This window comes from Mytilus californianus, unplaced genomic scaffold (assembly GCF_021869535.1).
Source record: "Mytilus californianus isolate M0D057914Y unplaced genomic scaffold, xbMytCali1.0.p SCAF_1, whole genome shotgun sequence".
Lineage (NCBI taxonomy): Eukaryota > Metazoa > Mollusca > Bivalvia > Mytilida > Mytilidae > Mytilus > Mytilus californianus.
In genome coordinates this window covers 116,847,372-116,862,707 of record NW_026262581.1, presented here as the reverse complement: position 1 = coordinate 116,862,707, position 15,336 = coordinate 116,847,372, and the positions used below count along the sequence as shown (strand labels likewise).

The 15,336-nt window shown below is 31.5% G+C and overlaps 1 protein-coding gene across 5 annotated transcripts in view; it reads left to right on the top strand.

Moving 5' to 3' along the window:
* Positions 1 to 15,336, top strand: part of LOC127731529 (histone-lysine N-methyltransferase, H3 lysine-79 specific-like) — a 50,146-nt gene that overhangs the window by 17,012 nt on the left and 17,798 nt on the right. For 3 of the 5 annotated variants that reach the window (XM_052240334.1, XM_052240333.1, XM_052240331.1), the window contains exons 7-11: positions 5,151 to 5,245; positions 9,712 to 9,830; positions 10,259 to 10,307; positions 10,686 to 10,785; positions 13,945 to 14,051. In XM_052240334.1, coding sequence (XP_052096294.1) covers positions 5,151 to 5,245; positions 9,712 to 9,830; positions 10,259 to 10,307; positions 10,686 to 10,785; positions 13,945 to 14,051 — 470 coding nt within the window. Of the gene's footprint in view, positions 1 to 3,303; positions 3,335 to 5,150; positions 5,246 to 9,711; positions 9,831 to 10,258; positions 10,308 to 10,685; positions 10,786 to 13,366; positions 13,474 to 13,944; positions 14,052 to 15,336 lie in introns of those variants that run through there. The other 2 variants (XM_052240335.1, XM_052240332.1) reach the window with 2 other exon arrangements.

Here is a 15,336-nt window from a genome sequence, read left to right as displayed (position 1 = left end):
ACTGTATAGACAAAGCACAGAAGTAAAATTGAAAGACGAGAAGTGGTAAGTGTGCAGGACTTGAGCTTAAGATTTGTCATGATCTTGGATGTGGTAAGTGTGCAGGCTTAAGATTTGTTTTGATCTTAGAAGTGATAAGTGTGTAGGACTTGAGCTTAAGATTTGTTTTGATCTTAAAATTGGTTAGTGTATAGGACTTAAGCTTAAGATTTATATTGATCTTGGAAGTGGTAAGTGTGTAGGACTTAAGCTTAAGATTTGTTTTGATCTTAGAAGTGGTAAGTGTGTAGGACTTGAGCTTTATATTTGTTTTGATCTGAAGAGTGCTAAGTGCAAAGGACTGTATCTTAAAGATTTGTATTGATCATTGAAGTGGTAAGTGAGGAATAAAGCAAACAATTTTGAGATATTGGAAGTGATAAGTAGGGAGGACTAAATCTGAAGATATATATTGATCTTGTAAATGGTAAGGGAGTAGGACTGCAGATTAAGAACATTCAATTATGTTGCATTTCTATCTTTACTGACAGCTTTTTCATCATCTGATGTAAAATTCTATTGATTTGTAATTACTGTGGATTCTTTATTATTTCTTTAATACTAATTTTCTTAAGTAAAAATAACATCACTGTCCGGGGTTAGGGAGAAGGATGAGATGCTTACAAACATTGTCCACCTCACCATATTCTTTATGTGCCTGTCCCAAGTCAGAATCCCACATACAGAATGTGTGGGGGAGGGGTTAAACATTTTTGTGGGCATACAAACCTCCCCTAACCTTGGACAGTGATGTTACAGCACAACATAATAACAGCCTATTAAAATCAGTTGAAAAGGGCTTCAGGTTATTGTGAATTGAACTTGCCCAGTACAGTATGTATGTTATGATATGAATGTAAGGAGATATAGGGTAAACATCAATGAGACAACAAGCAACAAAAATCAAATAAAAACATCCAGAAATCATAGTGTTTGTTGAATCACCCTTTAGAGGAGTTATTTTACCCTTTAGAGAAGTTATTGCCCTTGAAAGATGATATTTACCATTTTTTTCAGAAACTATAATAGATAGAGAGTGACATTAAAAGGCAAAAATGTTCAACACAATAAGATTTGCAAATATGTCAACATGGCTGCCAAAATTGTCAACTGCCTCCTTAAAGGAATTATGTCCACTGAGTGATTATTTTCACCCATTTTTTTTGGGCGTTTTCATCAAAAATAATAAACTTTAAAAAGCAAAATAGATCAGCAAAATGAGATCTACAAGTAAGTCAGCATGACCAAATTATTAAAATCCTTTGAGGATTTATTGCCCTTTATTGGACAATTTTTATACAACCGCAAAAATTTTTTTGCATTGTATAATCTATGGTGTCGTCGTCCATAGACACATTTGGTTTCCAGACAATAACTTTAGTTTAAGTGAATGGATCTCTTAGAAATTTTACCAGAAGGTTCAATACCACAAAATGAAGGTTGGGATTGATTTTGGGGGTTATGGTACCAACAGTTTAGGAATTAGGGGCCAAAAAGAAGCATTTTTGTAGTTTCTGGACAATAACTTGTGTGTTAGTGTATAGATCTTTCAGAAATTGTACCACAAGGTTCCATATCACAAAGGGAAGGCTGGGATTGAGTTTGGGGGTAATTGCCCCAATGGTCCAGGATCTATGGGGAAAAAAAGGGGCAAAAAACAAGCATTTTTCTAGTTTCCAGACAGTATTGTGTTTAGTGTATGGATCTCTCTAAAATTGTACTACAAGGTTCCATGCCACAAAGGGAAGGCTGGAATTAATTTGGGGGTAATTACTCCAAGGGGGAGGGGGTTCAAAAAGTTTGGGGGGATTTTTTTTTCCAATTTATTTAGGGGGTTCATATTTTTTTCTTCAAAAATTTTAAAATTTCAAATGATTGCACAGTATTGCGCAATAGCACAGTATTGGGCAATAGCAAGAAATCTTCAATTGCACAGTATTATGCAATAGCACAGTATTGCGCAATAGCAAGAAATCATCAATTGCACAGTATTGCGCAATAGCAAGAAATCTTCAATTATACAGTATTGCGCAATAGCAAGAAATCTTCAATTGGCCAGTATTGCACAATAGCAAGAAATCTTAAAATTGCACAGTATTGCGCAATAGCAAGAAATCTTCAATTGAAAACAAATACAAATTTTTTAACCAATTTCAATGGGATTAATTTAAAGTCTTTAATTTTTGGGGGTTCTAACCCTTGTATTACTTTTTTGGAAATTGGGCCCCATTTTTAAATTGGTCTACATTGAGGTCAAAAGAGTCCAAAATTAAACTTTGTTTGATTTCATCAAAACTTGAATTATTGCGGCTGTATGATCTGCTGAATCTTATTGTGCATTTAGATTTTTTATTTTGGGCCCTGTTTTCAAATTAGTCCATATTAAGGTTTGAAGGGTCTAAAATTAAAGTTTGTTTGATTTCAACTAAAATTAAATTTTTGGTGTTTTTTATATGCTGAATCAAACCATGTGGTTAGATTTTGGATATCCGACCATTCTAGGTAAATTAAATGTCCCATTTCAAATTTTTAAGATCTTTGACCACATTTATTTTGTGTCAGAAACCTATATTATGTCAAAAATTTGATCACAATCCAGATTCAGACAGTATCAAGTCCAAACTTGCCCCAACTGTTCAGGGTTCGACCTCTGCGGTCGTATCTGGCTGCGCTCAGCGAAGCATTTAATTTTTTAATGATTTCTATAATTTTGCCAATTATTTCAAATACTTAATTAAGTATAAGCTGTAATTGGTTAAAACGATCATCAATACCAGATCTCATAAAATGTCATCAATTTAGATTCACAAATAAGCAAACATAACTGATTACAATACAAGTAAAATAAATATCGGTATGGCATTTGTTTACTAGGTGAACGATTCAGGTTCTTGGGATCCTGTTTGTTGTCATATTGAAAACTATGGATGATTTTATTAACACAACTTGTCTTAGTATTTAAGAATACTTCTGCAAAGCATTAATTTTTTTTTTTTGTCAAACAACAATTTAGAACAAACCATTGAAGAATTTTAAAGTAAATTTGTAATTAAAAAAAGTATTTTCAGCAGAGAAGTAAGTCTGTTTACATTTCTGCATAACTTATAATTTCAATAGATACCATAAATAGACAAGTCAGAAAGATTTTTGATTTATTTCGGAGTTCCATTACAGAGAAATTAATATCAGTTAGTTCCATTTTTTTTCTCTATTTTTCAGCCTCCAATTGTAGCCATTACTGGTGACCTCACCTAGTTTTGAGAATGGTTATCCTGAGTTATTTATATAAATAGCCGTATGTGTAACTAAATGCAGCAATAAATATTGGTGTATAGTTGTCATAGGTTATTATTACGAGATAATAAAGAAAAAAACATCAATTGTGTAATTTTTGGCCGGTTGGACAAAGTCTTATAGTATGAGATGGGTGGGCAGGCAGGTGGGAAAAAGTTGGCACATAATTTGTGTGATCACTTCTACAGTTTTCAACCCAGATTCCTGAAACTTCACAGGAAAATTGCACATATGATGAAGTTGTGCACATGCTATTATGGAGATGTTTGAGGAGTTTTTTCTTATTATGCCCCCGCCGTAGTGGAGGGGGCATTAAGTTTTACCCTTGTTCGTCTGTACGTACGTCTGACGTACGTCCCATAGTTTGTTTCCGTTCTGTAACTTTAGTTTGCCTCAACCAAATGTTATGAAACTTATACACAATGCTTATTATCACAAAACACAGATCAAGTTTGAATTTTGGTGGCATCACTTTAACCATTCTAGAGTTATGCCCCTTTACAAATGGAAAAATTGCTGAATTTTTCGTTTCCGTTCTCTAACTTTAGTTTGCCTCAACCAAATTTTATGAAACTAATACACAATACTTATTACTACAAAACTCAGATAAAGTACAAATTTTGGAAGCGTCACTTTTACTGTTCTTCAGTTATGTCCCTTTATAACTTAATATGATATGCAAGCGGGGGCATCATCTGTGTCCCATGGACACATTCCTCATTTATTTTTCCTAACTTGGGAACTAATTCATTTTCAGCAAAATTTATTCACAAATATTGTAAGCTGGCCATTTCAGACTTTGATTTATTTTTTAATGGTCCTACATGAATGATTATTGAAAATATTCCTTTTTTTTATCCTTCACATTTATTTATCACAGCTAAATTTCATACCATCAAACTAATAATCATTTATTTTCTTCCATTTAATTAAGTGTAACTTAATCTCAAGAAATGTATTCAGGATCAACAACCTTGATGATCCTATTTGAATTTAAAGCTTCAATTTTAAACTATGGTTGCACAACACACAGTATAGAAACAAATATCAAAATATGCTTCCTGACTTCGCTGTCATTCTGCCTGTCATTTCATTGCAAAATCAGTTTTAAAAATACTGGAAAAAAAATGACATGAGGCATGGTTGGGCAAGACCCAAGTGATGCCTCAAGGAATCATTAGGGATGAAAGTGTAAATAAGATGAATTAAAGATTGTTGATCTTGTTTTTGAAATTTGAAAATTAGGGCCATTAGAAAATTTTGCCGCAAACCCCTACTTTTCTTTTCATAATTTTATTACATATAGTTTATAAAAATCTTATAAAGTCCCTGATATTTATTCTTTAAGTTTTTAAAAGAAAAATGTTGACAATGTTAAATATATAAAAAAGAGAATCATTTCCCACCAAATTTTCAATGGCTTATATATATATCTCTAAAACAAGGACATAGACCTTTCATTTTTTTCTGCCTTTTTAGTACTGTTATTTATATACTTTCAATTTACAACAGTCTTTTAAAAAGTTTAACATGGCAGGTGTGCTCGCCTCCAATCTTTATTGACCAGGATTGTCAGTTTTCTTACCAAAGGTCATGATTCTCTCAGGATACTCATGCTTCCTCCACCAATAAAAACTGACTGCTACGAAATAGCACAATAGTGCTGAAAGTGGCATTAAACACAAATCAATCAATCAATTTAAAAAGCTTAATTTTTTTTTAACAGAGCAATGAACAACCTTAAAGCTTCCTGAATAAGGCTTCTGTCATCAAGCTGAGATGGGCAAACTATATTCTGAAATAAATTTCTATTTTAGGTGTTGGTCAGGTAGTTTTACAAGTAGCAGCATCAACACCTTGTAAAATGTGTTATGGTATTGAGAAAGCAGAATTTCCAGCAAAGTATGCAATGGTTAGTATGTTTATATAAGTCAAATTATTTAATATAAGTTGAAAAATATATACATTTTTAGCTTATTATACCCTGCTCCAAAGGTAGGATATACTGGTTTACATCTGTCTGATTTTCTGCATGTCATTTGAACTTATGGTTGCTAATTTTTCTCAGAAACTACAAATCAGTGGTTCCTGAAATTTAGTATCAAGCTTCATTTGAGCATTCCATAAATTTTTCGTCATATTTTCTGAGTAGCTACAAATGAAGGTTTCTGAAATTTGAATTAAAGCTCCATGTGATCATGCATTACCATGTGATGGGTTTTCTCATTCATCACTCATCAACTTCATGTAAGCCAGGATATCATTTGTAACCCATATCTCACATTTGAACTTGTTAATTATGCATAATGATCCCAATTTTTTGTCTCGCCTTGACAGCGTCAAATAGCTAAACATAGGTATGCTGTTTTTATACGGCCGCAAAAAAAAATTTTTGTGGTCGTATATTGGTATGACGTCGGCGTCGTCGTCCGAAGACGCATTAGTTTTCGCACTCTAACTTTAGTTTAAGTGAATGGATCTCTTTGAAATTTTACCATAAGGTTCAATACCACAAAAGGAAGGTGGGGATTGATTTTGGGGGTTATGGTACCAACAGTTAAGGAATTAGGGGCCAAAAATAAGCATTTTCTAGATTCCAGACAATAACTGTGGAACAGTGTATGGATCTCTCTGAAATTATACTACAAGTTTCCATACCACAAAGGGATGGTTAGGATTTGCTTTGGGGGGTTATTGCTCAAACCGTTTAAGAATTAGGGGCAAAAAAGGGGGAAAAACAAGGTTGTCCTCATTAATGGACAAATACTTTACCTTCGAAACTCGCCTAATAGTCGATCCTACTATAAGTCGGGGGCCCTTTTCAGCTCCAAATTCTAAGGATTTAGTCTTGACCCTCGTATAAGTCGGACAAAATTTGGGCATTTTTTTTTCAGCTGACAGTAACTGAACGCCGGTAAAACCAATGCAAATCCAGGAATAATATTCATTTCTGCATTAATGTTTGTTTGGTTTGAATTTAGTTGATGCTCATCATGATAATTTATATTGCTGTTAATAATAAAGATGTATTCATTTCTCTTGTTTTGTTCACTGTTCAAATGTTAGATAAGCCATGTGTTGTTTACGTAATGCATCAATGATTTTGTAGGGTATGACTAACAACCTATTGTTTGAGAAAAGCGAATATAAACCAATATGAACCTGAAAAATTTAAAGACAATCAACACTTGATGAAAATATTTTTCACAGCATACATAACTCGGTGTTAAATGAGCATGTACACTTCATAATTCTTATTATATTGTGATGATTAAAGGATTAAAAAAATTAAGTGAAGCTAATCAATATATTAAAATAACTAACTCCAACTCATTAGTGTCATCTGTTTACCTATCACTGATAGTTTTCACACCTTTAGTAAATACAACTCTTTGTCTCTTAATTGGGGTTATCAATGGATTATATTGGCTTGTCAATCAATTTTGTAATTTTTGTTTACCTGAGACACTTAAATGAATAATATTTTGATTTTGGGAATGAATCTTAAAATTATTTTTTGATTATTATATGATTTATAAGCATTGAATTGATATCATGATATCACAATAATGACACAATAACTCCGCTGAAAACATCCTTTCACATATTTGGTACATTGTTATCTCCTTTTCATTTTTGGTTCTTGGCTCTTCTTTTGGGTTTATAGGAAAACCATGTGACCATGAAAATCAATACACAAACCGGAAACAGTAGAATTTCAACACGAATTTGCAGAAAATGTTTAACAAAGAACAAATAAAACACAAAGACAGTATTGTAGTCATTTATTTTCAACAAAAACTTTTTATTTATTGATTTATGTAGGTTTGGCAATCAAAAACGTAGTTTTGAATAGGAAATTCACTCCTGACCACTTTTCTCAAGCTTGGATTTTTCCTCTGGTCGCTAGAACTCGTCTATTAGTCGGTCCCCCTCTCTGGATTATGAATTTTACTCCCAATTTTCCGACTAATAAGCGAGTAGGAACGGTAGTACAAAACATAATTTAAAGCAGTGTAAGGGAGATAAATCAAATACATTATTGAAATTATCTCCCTTGCACTGCTTTTAAATTATGTATTAAGTAATGGTTAATGAACAATTAAGATAATTTAAAACAGTTTAAGGGAGGTAATCCAAATACAACATTTTGGTTACTTCCCTTACACTGCTTTTAAATTATGTTTAAAGAAATGCATATTTATAAAGGAAGACCAGTATGGCGCATTAGATTTGTAAAATCTTTGACCACATTTATTTATTTGTTATGCCGAATCTAACCGTGTATTTAGATTTTTAATTTTGGGTCCAGTTTTCAAATTGGTCTACATTAAGGTCCAAAGGGTCCAAAATTAAACTTTGTTTGATTTTAACAAAAATTGAATATATGGGGTTCTTTGATATGCTGAATCTAAACATGTATTTAGATTTTAGATTTTTGGCCCAGTTTTCAAGTTGGTCCAAATTGGGGTCCAAAATTAAACTTTGTTTGATTTCAAAAAAAATTGAATATATGGGGTTCTTTGATATGCTGCATCTTACCATGTATTTAGATTTTTTATTTGTGGACCCCGCTATCAAATTGGTTCATATTGAGGTCAAAAGGGTCCAAAATTAAACTTTGTTTGATTTCATCAAAAATTGAATTATTGGGGTTCTTTGATATGCCAAATCTAACCGTGTATTTAGATTTTTAATTTTGGGTCCCGTTTTTTAAATTGGTCTACATTAAGGTCCAAAGGGTCCAAAATTAAACTTAGTTTGATTTTAACAAAAATTGAATTCTTGGGGTTCTTTGATATGCTGAATCTAAACATGTGTTTAGTTTTTTTATTATGGGCCCAGTTTTCAAGTTGGTCCAAGTTGGGGTTGAATTTTTGGGGTTCTTTGATATGCTGAATCTAAACATGTTTTTAGATTTTTGATTATGGGACCAGTTTTCAAGTTTGTCCAAGTTGGGGTCCAAAATTAAACTTTGTTTGATTTCAACAAAAATTGAATATATGGGGTTCTTTGATATGCTGAATCTAAACATGTATTTAGATTTTAGATTTTTGGCCCAGTTTTCAAGTTGGTCCAAATTGGGGTCCAAAATTAAACTTTGTTTGATTTCAACAAAAATTGAATATATGGGGTTCTTTGATATGCTGAATCTTACCATGTATTTAGATTTTTTATTTGTGGGCCGGCTATCAAATTGGTTCATATTGAGGTCAAAAGGGTCCAAAATTAAACTTTGTTTGATTTCATCAAAAATTGAATTATTGGGGTTCTTTGATATGCCAAATCTAACCGTGTTTTTAGATTTTTAATTTTGGGTCCTGTTTTTTTTAATTGGTCTACATTAAGGTCCAAAGGGTCCAAAATTAAACTTAGTTTGATTTTAACAAAAAATGAATTCTTGGGGTACTTTGATATGCTGAATCTAAACATAGGTTTAGATTTTTGATTATGGGACCAGTTTTCTAGTTTGTCCAAGTTGGGGTCCAAAATTAAACTTTGTTTGATTTCAACAAAAATTGAATATATGGGGTTCTTTGATATGCTGAATCTAACCATGTATTTTGATTTTGGACATTGGACCATAATAGGTAAATTAAAAAAATTGAAGTTCTAAGACCACATTCTTTCTGTGTCAGAAACCTATGCTGTGTCAAATATTTAATCACAATCCAAATTCAGAGCTGTATCAAGCTTGAATGTTGTGTCCATACTTGCCCCAACTGTTCAGGGTTCGACCTCTGCGGTCGTATCAAGCTGCGCCCAGCGAAGCATTTTATTGGCAGCTGCAGTGTCATCAATGTATTAGTTTGTGATAAGGTCTAGTTTATGGTGAACCACTAGTGGTAGGTCAATGATACTTGGTACGCAGTTGTATAAGCATTGGCATATCTCATTTCCATGGAGATTATTTGGCCCTGCCCCCTCAATCATGGTCTATTGACTTTGAATCTTTTGCTTAGTTTACATATATTGGTTTGTGATTTGGTCAGTTTAAGATGAACCACTAATGTTAAGTTGAAGTTAATTTATGCAAATGTAGTTTCATTTCCATGGAGATTATGTAGCCTCATCCCCTCATCATGGTTCATTGACTTTCACATAGTTTACAAGTTAATGTTTGTGTTTAGGTTTGTTTAAAGGGAGCAAGTCAATGGTATTTGGTATGCAGTTGTAATAGCATTGGCACATCTCATTTCCATGGAGATTGTTTAGCCCTGTACCTTCAGTCATGGTTCATTCACTTTGAATATTTGCATAACTTATATGTTTAAGTATTGCTATTTTAAATTTTAACATTTGCATTATCAAAATAACAAATAGGCAAGACATATCTCTGTGTTAACAGTTTATTTGTAACAAAACTTGCCTTTTTAGACTATGGAAAAAGAGTGCATAAAGTGGATGAAATGGTATGGTAAGAAACATGGTGACTTTCTTATACAGAAAGGAGATTTCCTGGAAGAAGATGTTAAAGAAAAAATTAATAATGCAACGTATGTTTATGGTTATGAAATTATACCTCAGTAACATAGAGTAAATTAAACTGTTTTGATAGTTAATTTTAAGATTTCAAAAATAATAAGTGTTATTCTGACCACTATACACAAAATAAGACACACTAGATATATATTCTAAAGTAGGGTACATGCAGTTTATATCAAAAGTTATCCCATAATTTAATTTTCCACTGATGCAGAATATTGAATTTTGAGCTGATGATATTTCGAAAAAAATCTTGCTTACAAATGTGAAGCAATGAGTAAAGTTTACAATTTAGTATACTGACAGACACAGATGCATTGGAAAATGTAATTCTGTTATATTAAGTATATAATCATGACATCAAATATGTGTATGGTTACAAGATTATACTGCAAATAAGCACAGGAAGGTCTTAATGAGTGATATTATTATGTTTTAGTGTTATTTTTGTAAACAACTTTGCCTTTGGACCTCAAGTAGATCATCAGGTGAGAATGATTAAAATGTTTATATAAATTCCATCATCTTACTTTCTTGGTTACAATTATATTTTTGGTTTTTCTGTATATAATATCTTCGGGTAGATTTTTTGTCTTAATTTATTAATAAAAAAATATGTATTTGTTTTCTTTGTGTACTCAAAGTCTGTAACAGAGTTAAAGTTGTGAAGTTTAATTGACCTTACAAGAAGAATCACATGATTCACAATTTTATCAATTAATTAATATTGATAATTAGAAAATAAGTTGCAAATTAGAAATTTCTAAAGCTAATTGCTATTGACAAAGGTACATTTTATAAATATTAATTAATCTAATGGTAGAAAATTATATTTGGACTTCAATTGAATGTTTTTTTTATTACAGTTGAAGTTAAGATTTGCCAACATGAAGGAAGGAGCTAAGATAGTATCATCTAAAGCATTCTGTCCTCTCAATTTCCGTATCACAGATAGAAATCTTAGTGGTAGGTTTTTCTTAGTAGGACAGTGATTTTCTAAATTGGTAAAAATTATCTTAAGATATTGGAATACTATTTTAATTCTCCATTTATATCAGAGAAAACTGTATTTCATTAAAAAGCATCTACTTTCTTCTCATCCAATCATCTGAAAGCAAATTAAGTTTTCTGAGGATAAGTATAGAAGTCACATCAATATCTGCTGGGCTTTTTTTATATGTTTGAAATAAGTAAATTATGACAAATTGAGAAAAATTGTCACTTGCATGATCTGTGGCAGTCATTTCTGGAAAATGGAATGTTTGAAATATATATTCAGCCTGTAAATTACTACTTAAACTTTGAAATTTTATCAAGTAAGCAGATATTGATTTGAATCAAAATTAACAGACAGTGGTTTTGGGTTGAAATTTATTAATAATCAGGAGCAACATTTTGTTACTAGGAAATGATGTAGGGGAGATAATTATTTGCTAAATTAAAAAAAAAAAATTTTGAACACAATTCTGGGAAAGGCTTCATGCTAGTTTGGAAAATTATAGCAGACTGCATAAAATTTATTGACAATGGAAAAAGATGCTTCTAATGAAATTAGGGGCACAGGACGTTTGCACTTTTTTACCTGTAACACGATAGGACATTTGTGCTCCAAACACTGGACATTTGTGCTTTAATTTTTGATACACGTGTATTAAATTGACCGGACATTAGCATTTTTTACCTACAGTCGTCTACCTGATATTTTAAGGATTTGTAATCATAACGTAAATAAATTCAACTTATATTTGAGGTTAGTGAGTTTACACTGACACAGTCTTAAAAATAGAGTTCTAGACTAGTAAAGGGAAAAAAAATGTTTATGTTACGATGGATTTTTATCATTGAACAGCAGTCGGTTAATTACACTAAAATTTGTTATAATGATGAACAGGAACCTCAGTAAAGAATTGAGAAAGAGAAACTAGAATATTTACTTGAAATGTGGGTGAAATACCAGTTAGGACAGATAACAAGAGCTAAATTTGTTCAATCCCTGAGCTTTAGATATCAAGCAAAAACTGACCTGTGATGACTATGCATGTCTTTATGTCTTTATAATGTTTACAATAGCTATATATAACTATATTGATGTGCTATGCAAAGACTTTGAAACATGAATGTGTTATGAAATGACTATTAAACTTTAAACCATAATGATGACTATTATGACTGTAACTCTACAGGTCAAAGCAACCGGACCTAAGCCCTTTTAAATGGGAGGGAAGTCATATGAAGCAAATATTGTACAAGCGCAAATGTCCTACATGTATATAAAAAGGGCAAATGTCCTATGAAAAAGCGCAAACGTCCTGTGCCGGAACTTAGTATAATAATATATACAGTGATTATATAGCACCAACCATTTATAAAAAAGGTTTTGTTCATCTTATGTATCTGTTGAAGAAGAAAAATTCACTTGCATTTCTAATGTCAAAAAAGAATTATTTATTTTTGTGCTTATATGAGAGAGAGAAAAAAACTCTACTCAAAAATAAAATGGTTGGTGACAATGATACTTGGAAAATCTGATAAAAACGTATTTATCAACAACAAAAAATAATGAAAATAATAGATTTACAATACATTTTGACTTCAGATGTTAATGTTCATCATATTTATTATGGGTTGACCTGTTTGTCTGTCACCAGTTATGCAAATTTTCCATTGCTATTCACACACCATTTTATTAATATACTTTTTTTTCATTTCAGTAGTAAAATTTTTGTGAGGATTTACTTTATCAACCAAATCTTGCTAAAAGCACACAGACTACTGTTTATTTATTTTTTAGATGTCTGTCCCTGTACTATTAATTTCACCATGATATCTATTTTACTGGATATGAAAAATTTAGAAATTTTCATTTAAGGCATAGGAAATTTATTTATGCTGTTAACGTTTAAAAACCTGCTTTGTAAATGTTGTATGATGAACAATATTTCTTTGCATGATGATTTTAAATGTAGACTAGTCATCATACATGTACATGCTCTAATAAGGAAGCTCATTTTATCAGCCAAATAGTATTTTCCATTTCTTTTTTCATAGACATGTATGAGTTCTGATAAATATTTTAGCAGTACTTATTTAGTGAGGTGGAAAGCAAACCTAATCTTTGTGAAACATAAGGGAAATGTATTTTTGTAGACTTTCTATAGCACTCTTCTTAAAATAAACTTTAATTTTATCCCCGACAGATGTTTGGATGACAGTTATAAACATTTTATATAATATTTGAATTTTGTACCCTTGTGATTGTATGTTGCATTAAATGTAAATTTTCTTTTTTTTGATTTTGAGGGATGGGTTTGGCAACTTGGCATTAAATTGACCTTTCTTTGATTCTTTTACAGTTACAATAATGACATGATTTTAACCGTATTTCAAAATGACATCAATTAAACCATATAACTTTTCATATGATTTTGATATAACAATACAAGTATCTTATGGTGATGATGGTCTGAACTTGCGTTTCCCTGATATCATCATGTTCATTAACTTTGTTGTTACATTAACCAGCATGTTATGGCCAATCATTTTACAGATATTGGAGCTATAATGCATGTAGAAGAATTGTCTCCTTTACGAGGAGGTGTATCTTGGACCGGAAAACCAGTCATTTATTATCACCATACTATTGATAGAACACTGGTGAGTCAGGAGTTAGCTCCCTTTGGAGAGCACTGTTATGTCGTTTGATGTTAAAAAAATCATGTCTCCTGCAAATTTTAGAGTATTTTTTAATCAAATTTTATCAGAATTAATTTAATTAGCTTTATGGGAATAAATCTCAAAACTTTATCATTTTGATTTGCATGTTTTCCTATAAAGAATTTATATTAAAAATTCCTGAAGTATCAGTTTAGCAAGGTAAAATCTGCAGAAAACATAATTTTAGTTTGCATTATAATCTTAAGAAGTTTTCAGTTTCTCAAGTTTAATTGTGATTTGTAATAATATGGATCAGTTTATTGTCTTACCTAAGTGTAGCAGCAAGCTTATATATCTTTTGTTGATCACAAATGAACATTAAACTTTGGAAACTGAAAGCTTGAGTGTTTGGTTACAGTAAGGTTGTAGCTAGATACTTTCATGGGTCTAAGCTCTTGACTTGCATTACAGACATTGGTACAATAATGCACGTAGCAGAGCTGTCCCCATTAAGTGGTGCAGTATCATGGACGGGGAAACCCTTTGCCTACTTTGTACATACAATTGATAGAACATTGGTGAGTACTTCGTCAGCGTCAATCATTTTCATTATGGTCTGGTAGAACGTTTCATCTTCATCATGTTCAGGTAGATCAGTATCAATGTTGTTTTCATGTATCATCATCATCATCATTAATATTGTCACAATTATTATACTTATGTCTCAGTTTTGTTTTTCGGCATGACTCTGCTTAGATATACTTGGTGGAAACAGAACTTATAACATTTGTCTTTTGCACATAAAGTTTTTCAGATTTAAAGATCTGTTTATAATAGAAAAACAAAGAATATGGGGTATCCATCCATGAAACAAAATCAGTACATGCACAGCAAAAAACACACAAAAGCAAAGGAACTGTGCTTTTATTGTTGTTCTTCATCTCAATGTCACAGTAAGGCCTTGAACAAACCAAAAAAACTCTCACTTCACTGCAAGTTTAAGACAGCCCCTAGTGTATTGAAAGCAATGGTTTTTAGTGACAGGGATAAAAAAAAAAAGAATACTAAGAATAAACACGACCATCTGTTGAACTGGGGTTTGAAGTAAGTACTGTCCCTGTATTAGATAGATCAATTCTATCAATTCTACCTGTTGATAGACATTATTAGAGTATCGTTTCTTAAGTAGAATGTGTTACTATATTAAAAAGTTAAACAAAAGACATAAATATGTAAGACAATTCATCTTGTGGTTCAACATAAATCAGTAAACTAGTGTTGTAATTATGAAGAATGAAGGACTTCTATGAAATGTTTGTGAGTTCATCAGCCAGTTTTGCACATTGATAAATTATGGGGAAAATAACCTTCAATTCTTATAATACAAGTTTATAGTACACCAAAAAGATAAAGTATAAAGAATAATAAATTCAAGTACTCAGAGCCTCTATATTTGTTATTAAAAAACATGAATAGGAAGAAAACTTTTTTTTTAATCGACAACATATAAATGTAATCCCTCAAATTTTTAGAATATTTTTATGATAAAATACAAATATATATAAATAAAAACAAATATATCTTAAAGATATGGTTGTTTGTTAACTGCCAAGATATAGTTGTGAAGGAGTCTGCTATTAAGTACAGATAAAGCATTAATCTCCAAATGAAATTGGTATCTGGACTTTTGTAGCCATACTAGTTGCAGATGACATAAAATCATTGGGAAATATCTATAGGCAAATCTCAATGAGACAGCAACCCAGCATAACATTGCAGAATAAACTCAAAAGAATTCGACATTTGATTCAGCTTTTTTAAGAGATGCACTATTAGGTAGTTAGATATGATGATATCAAGTAC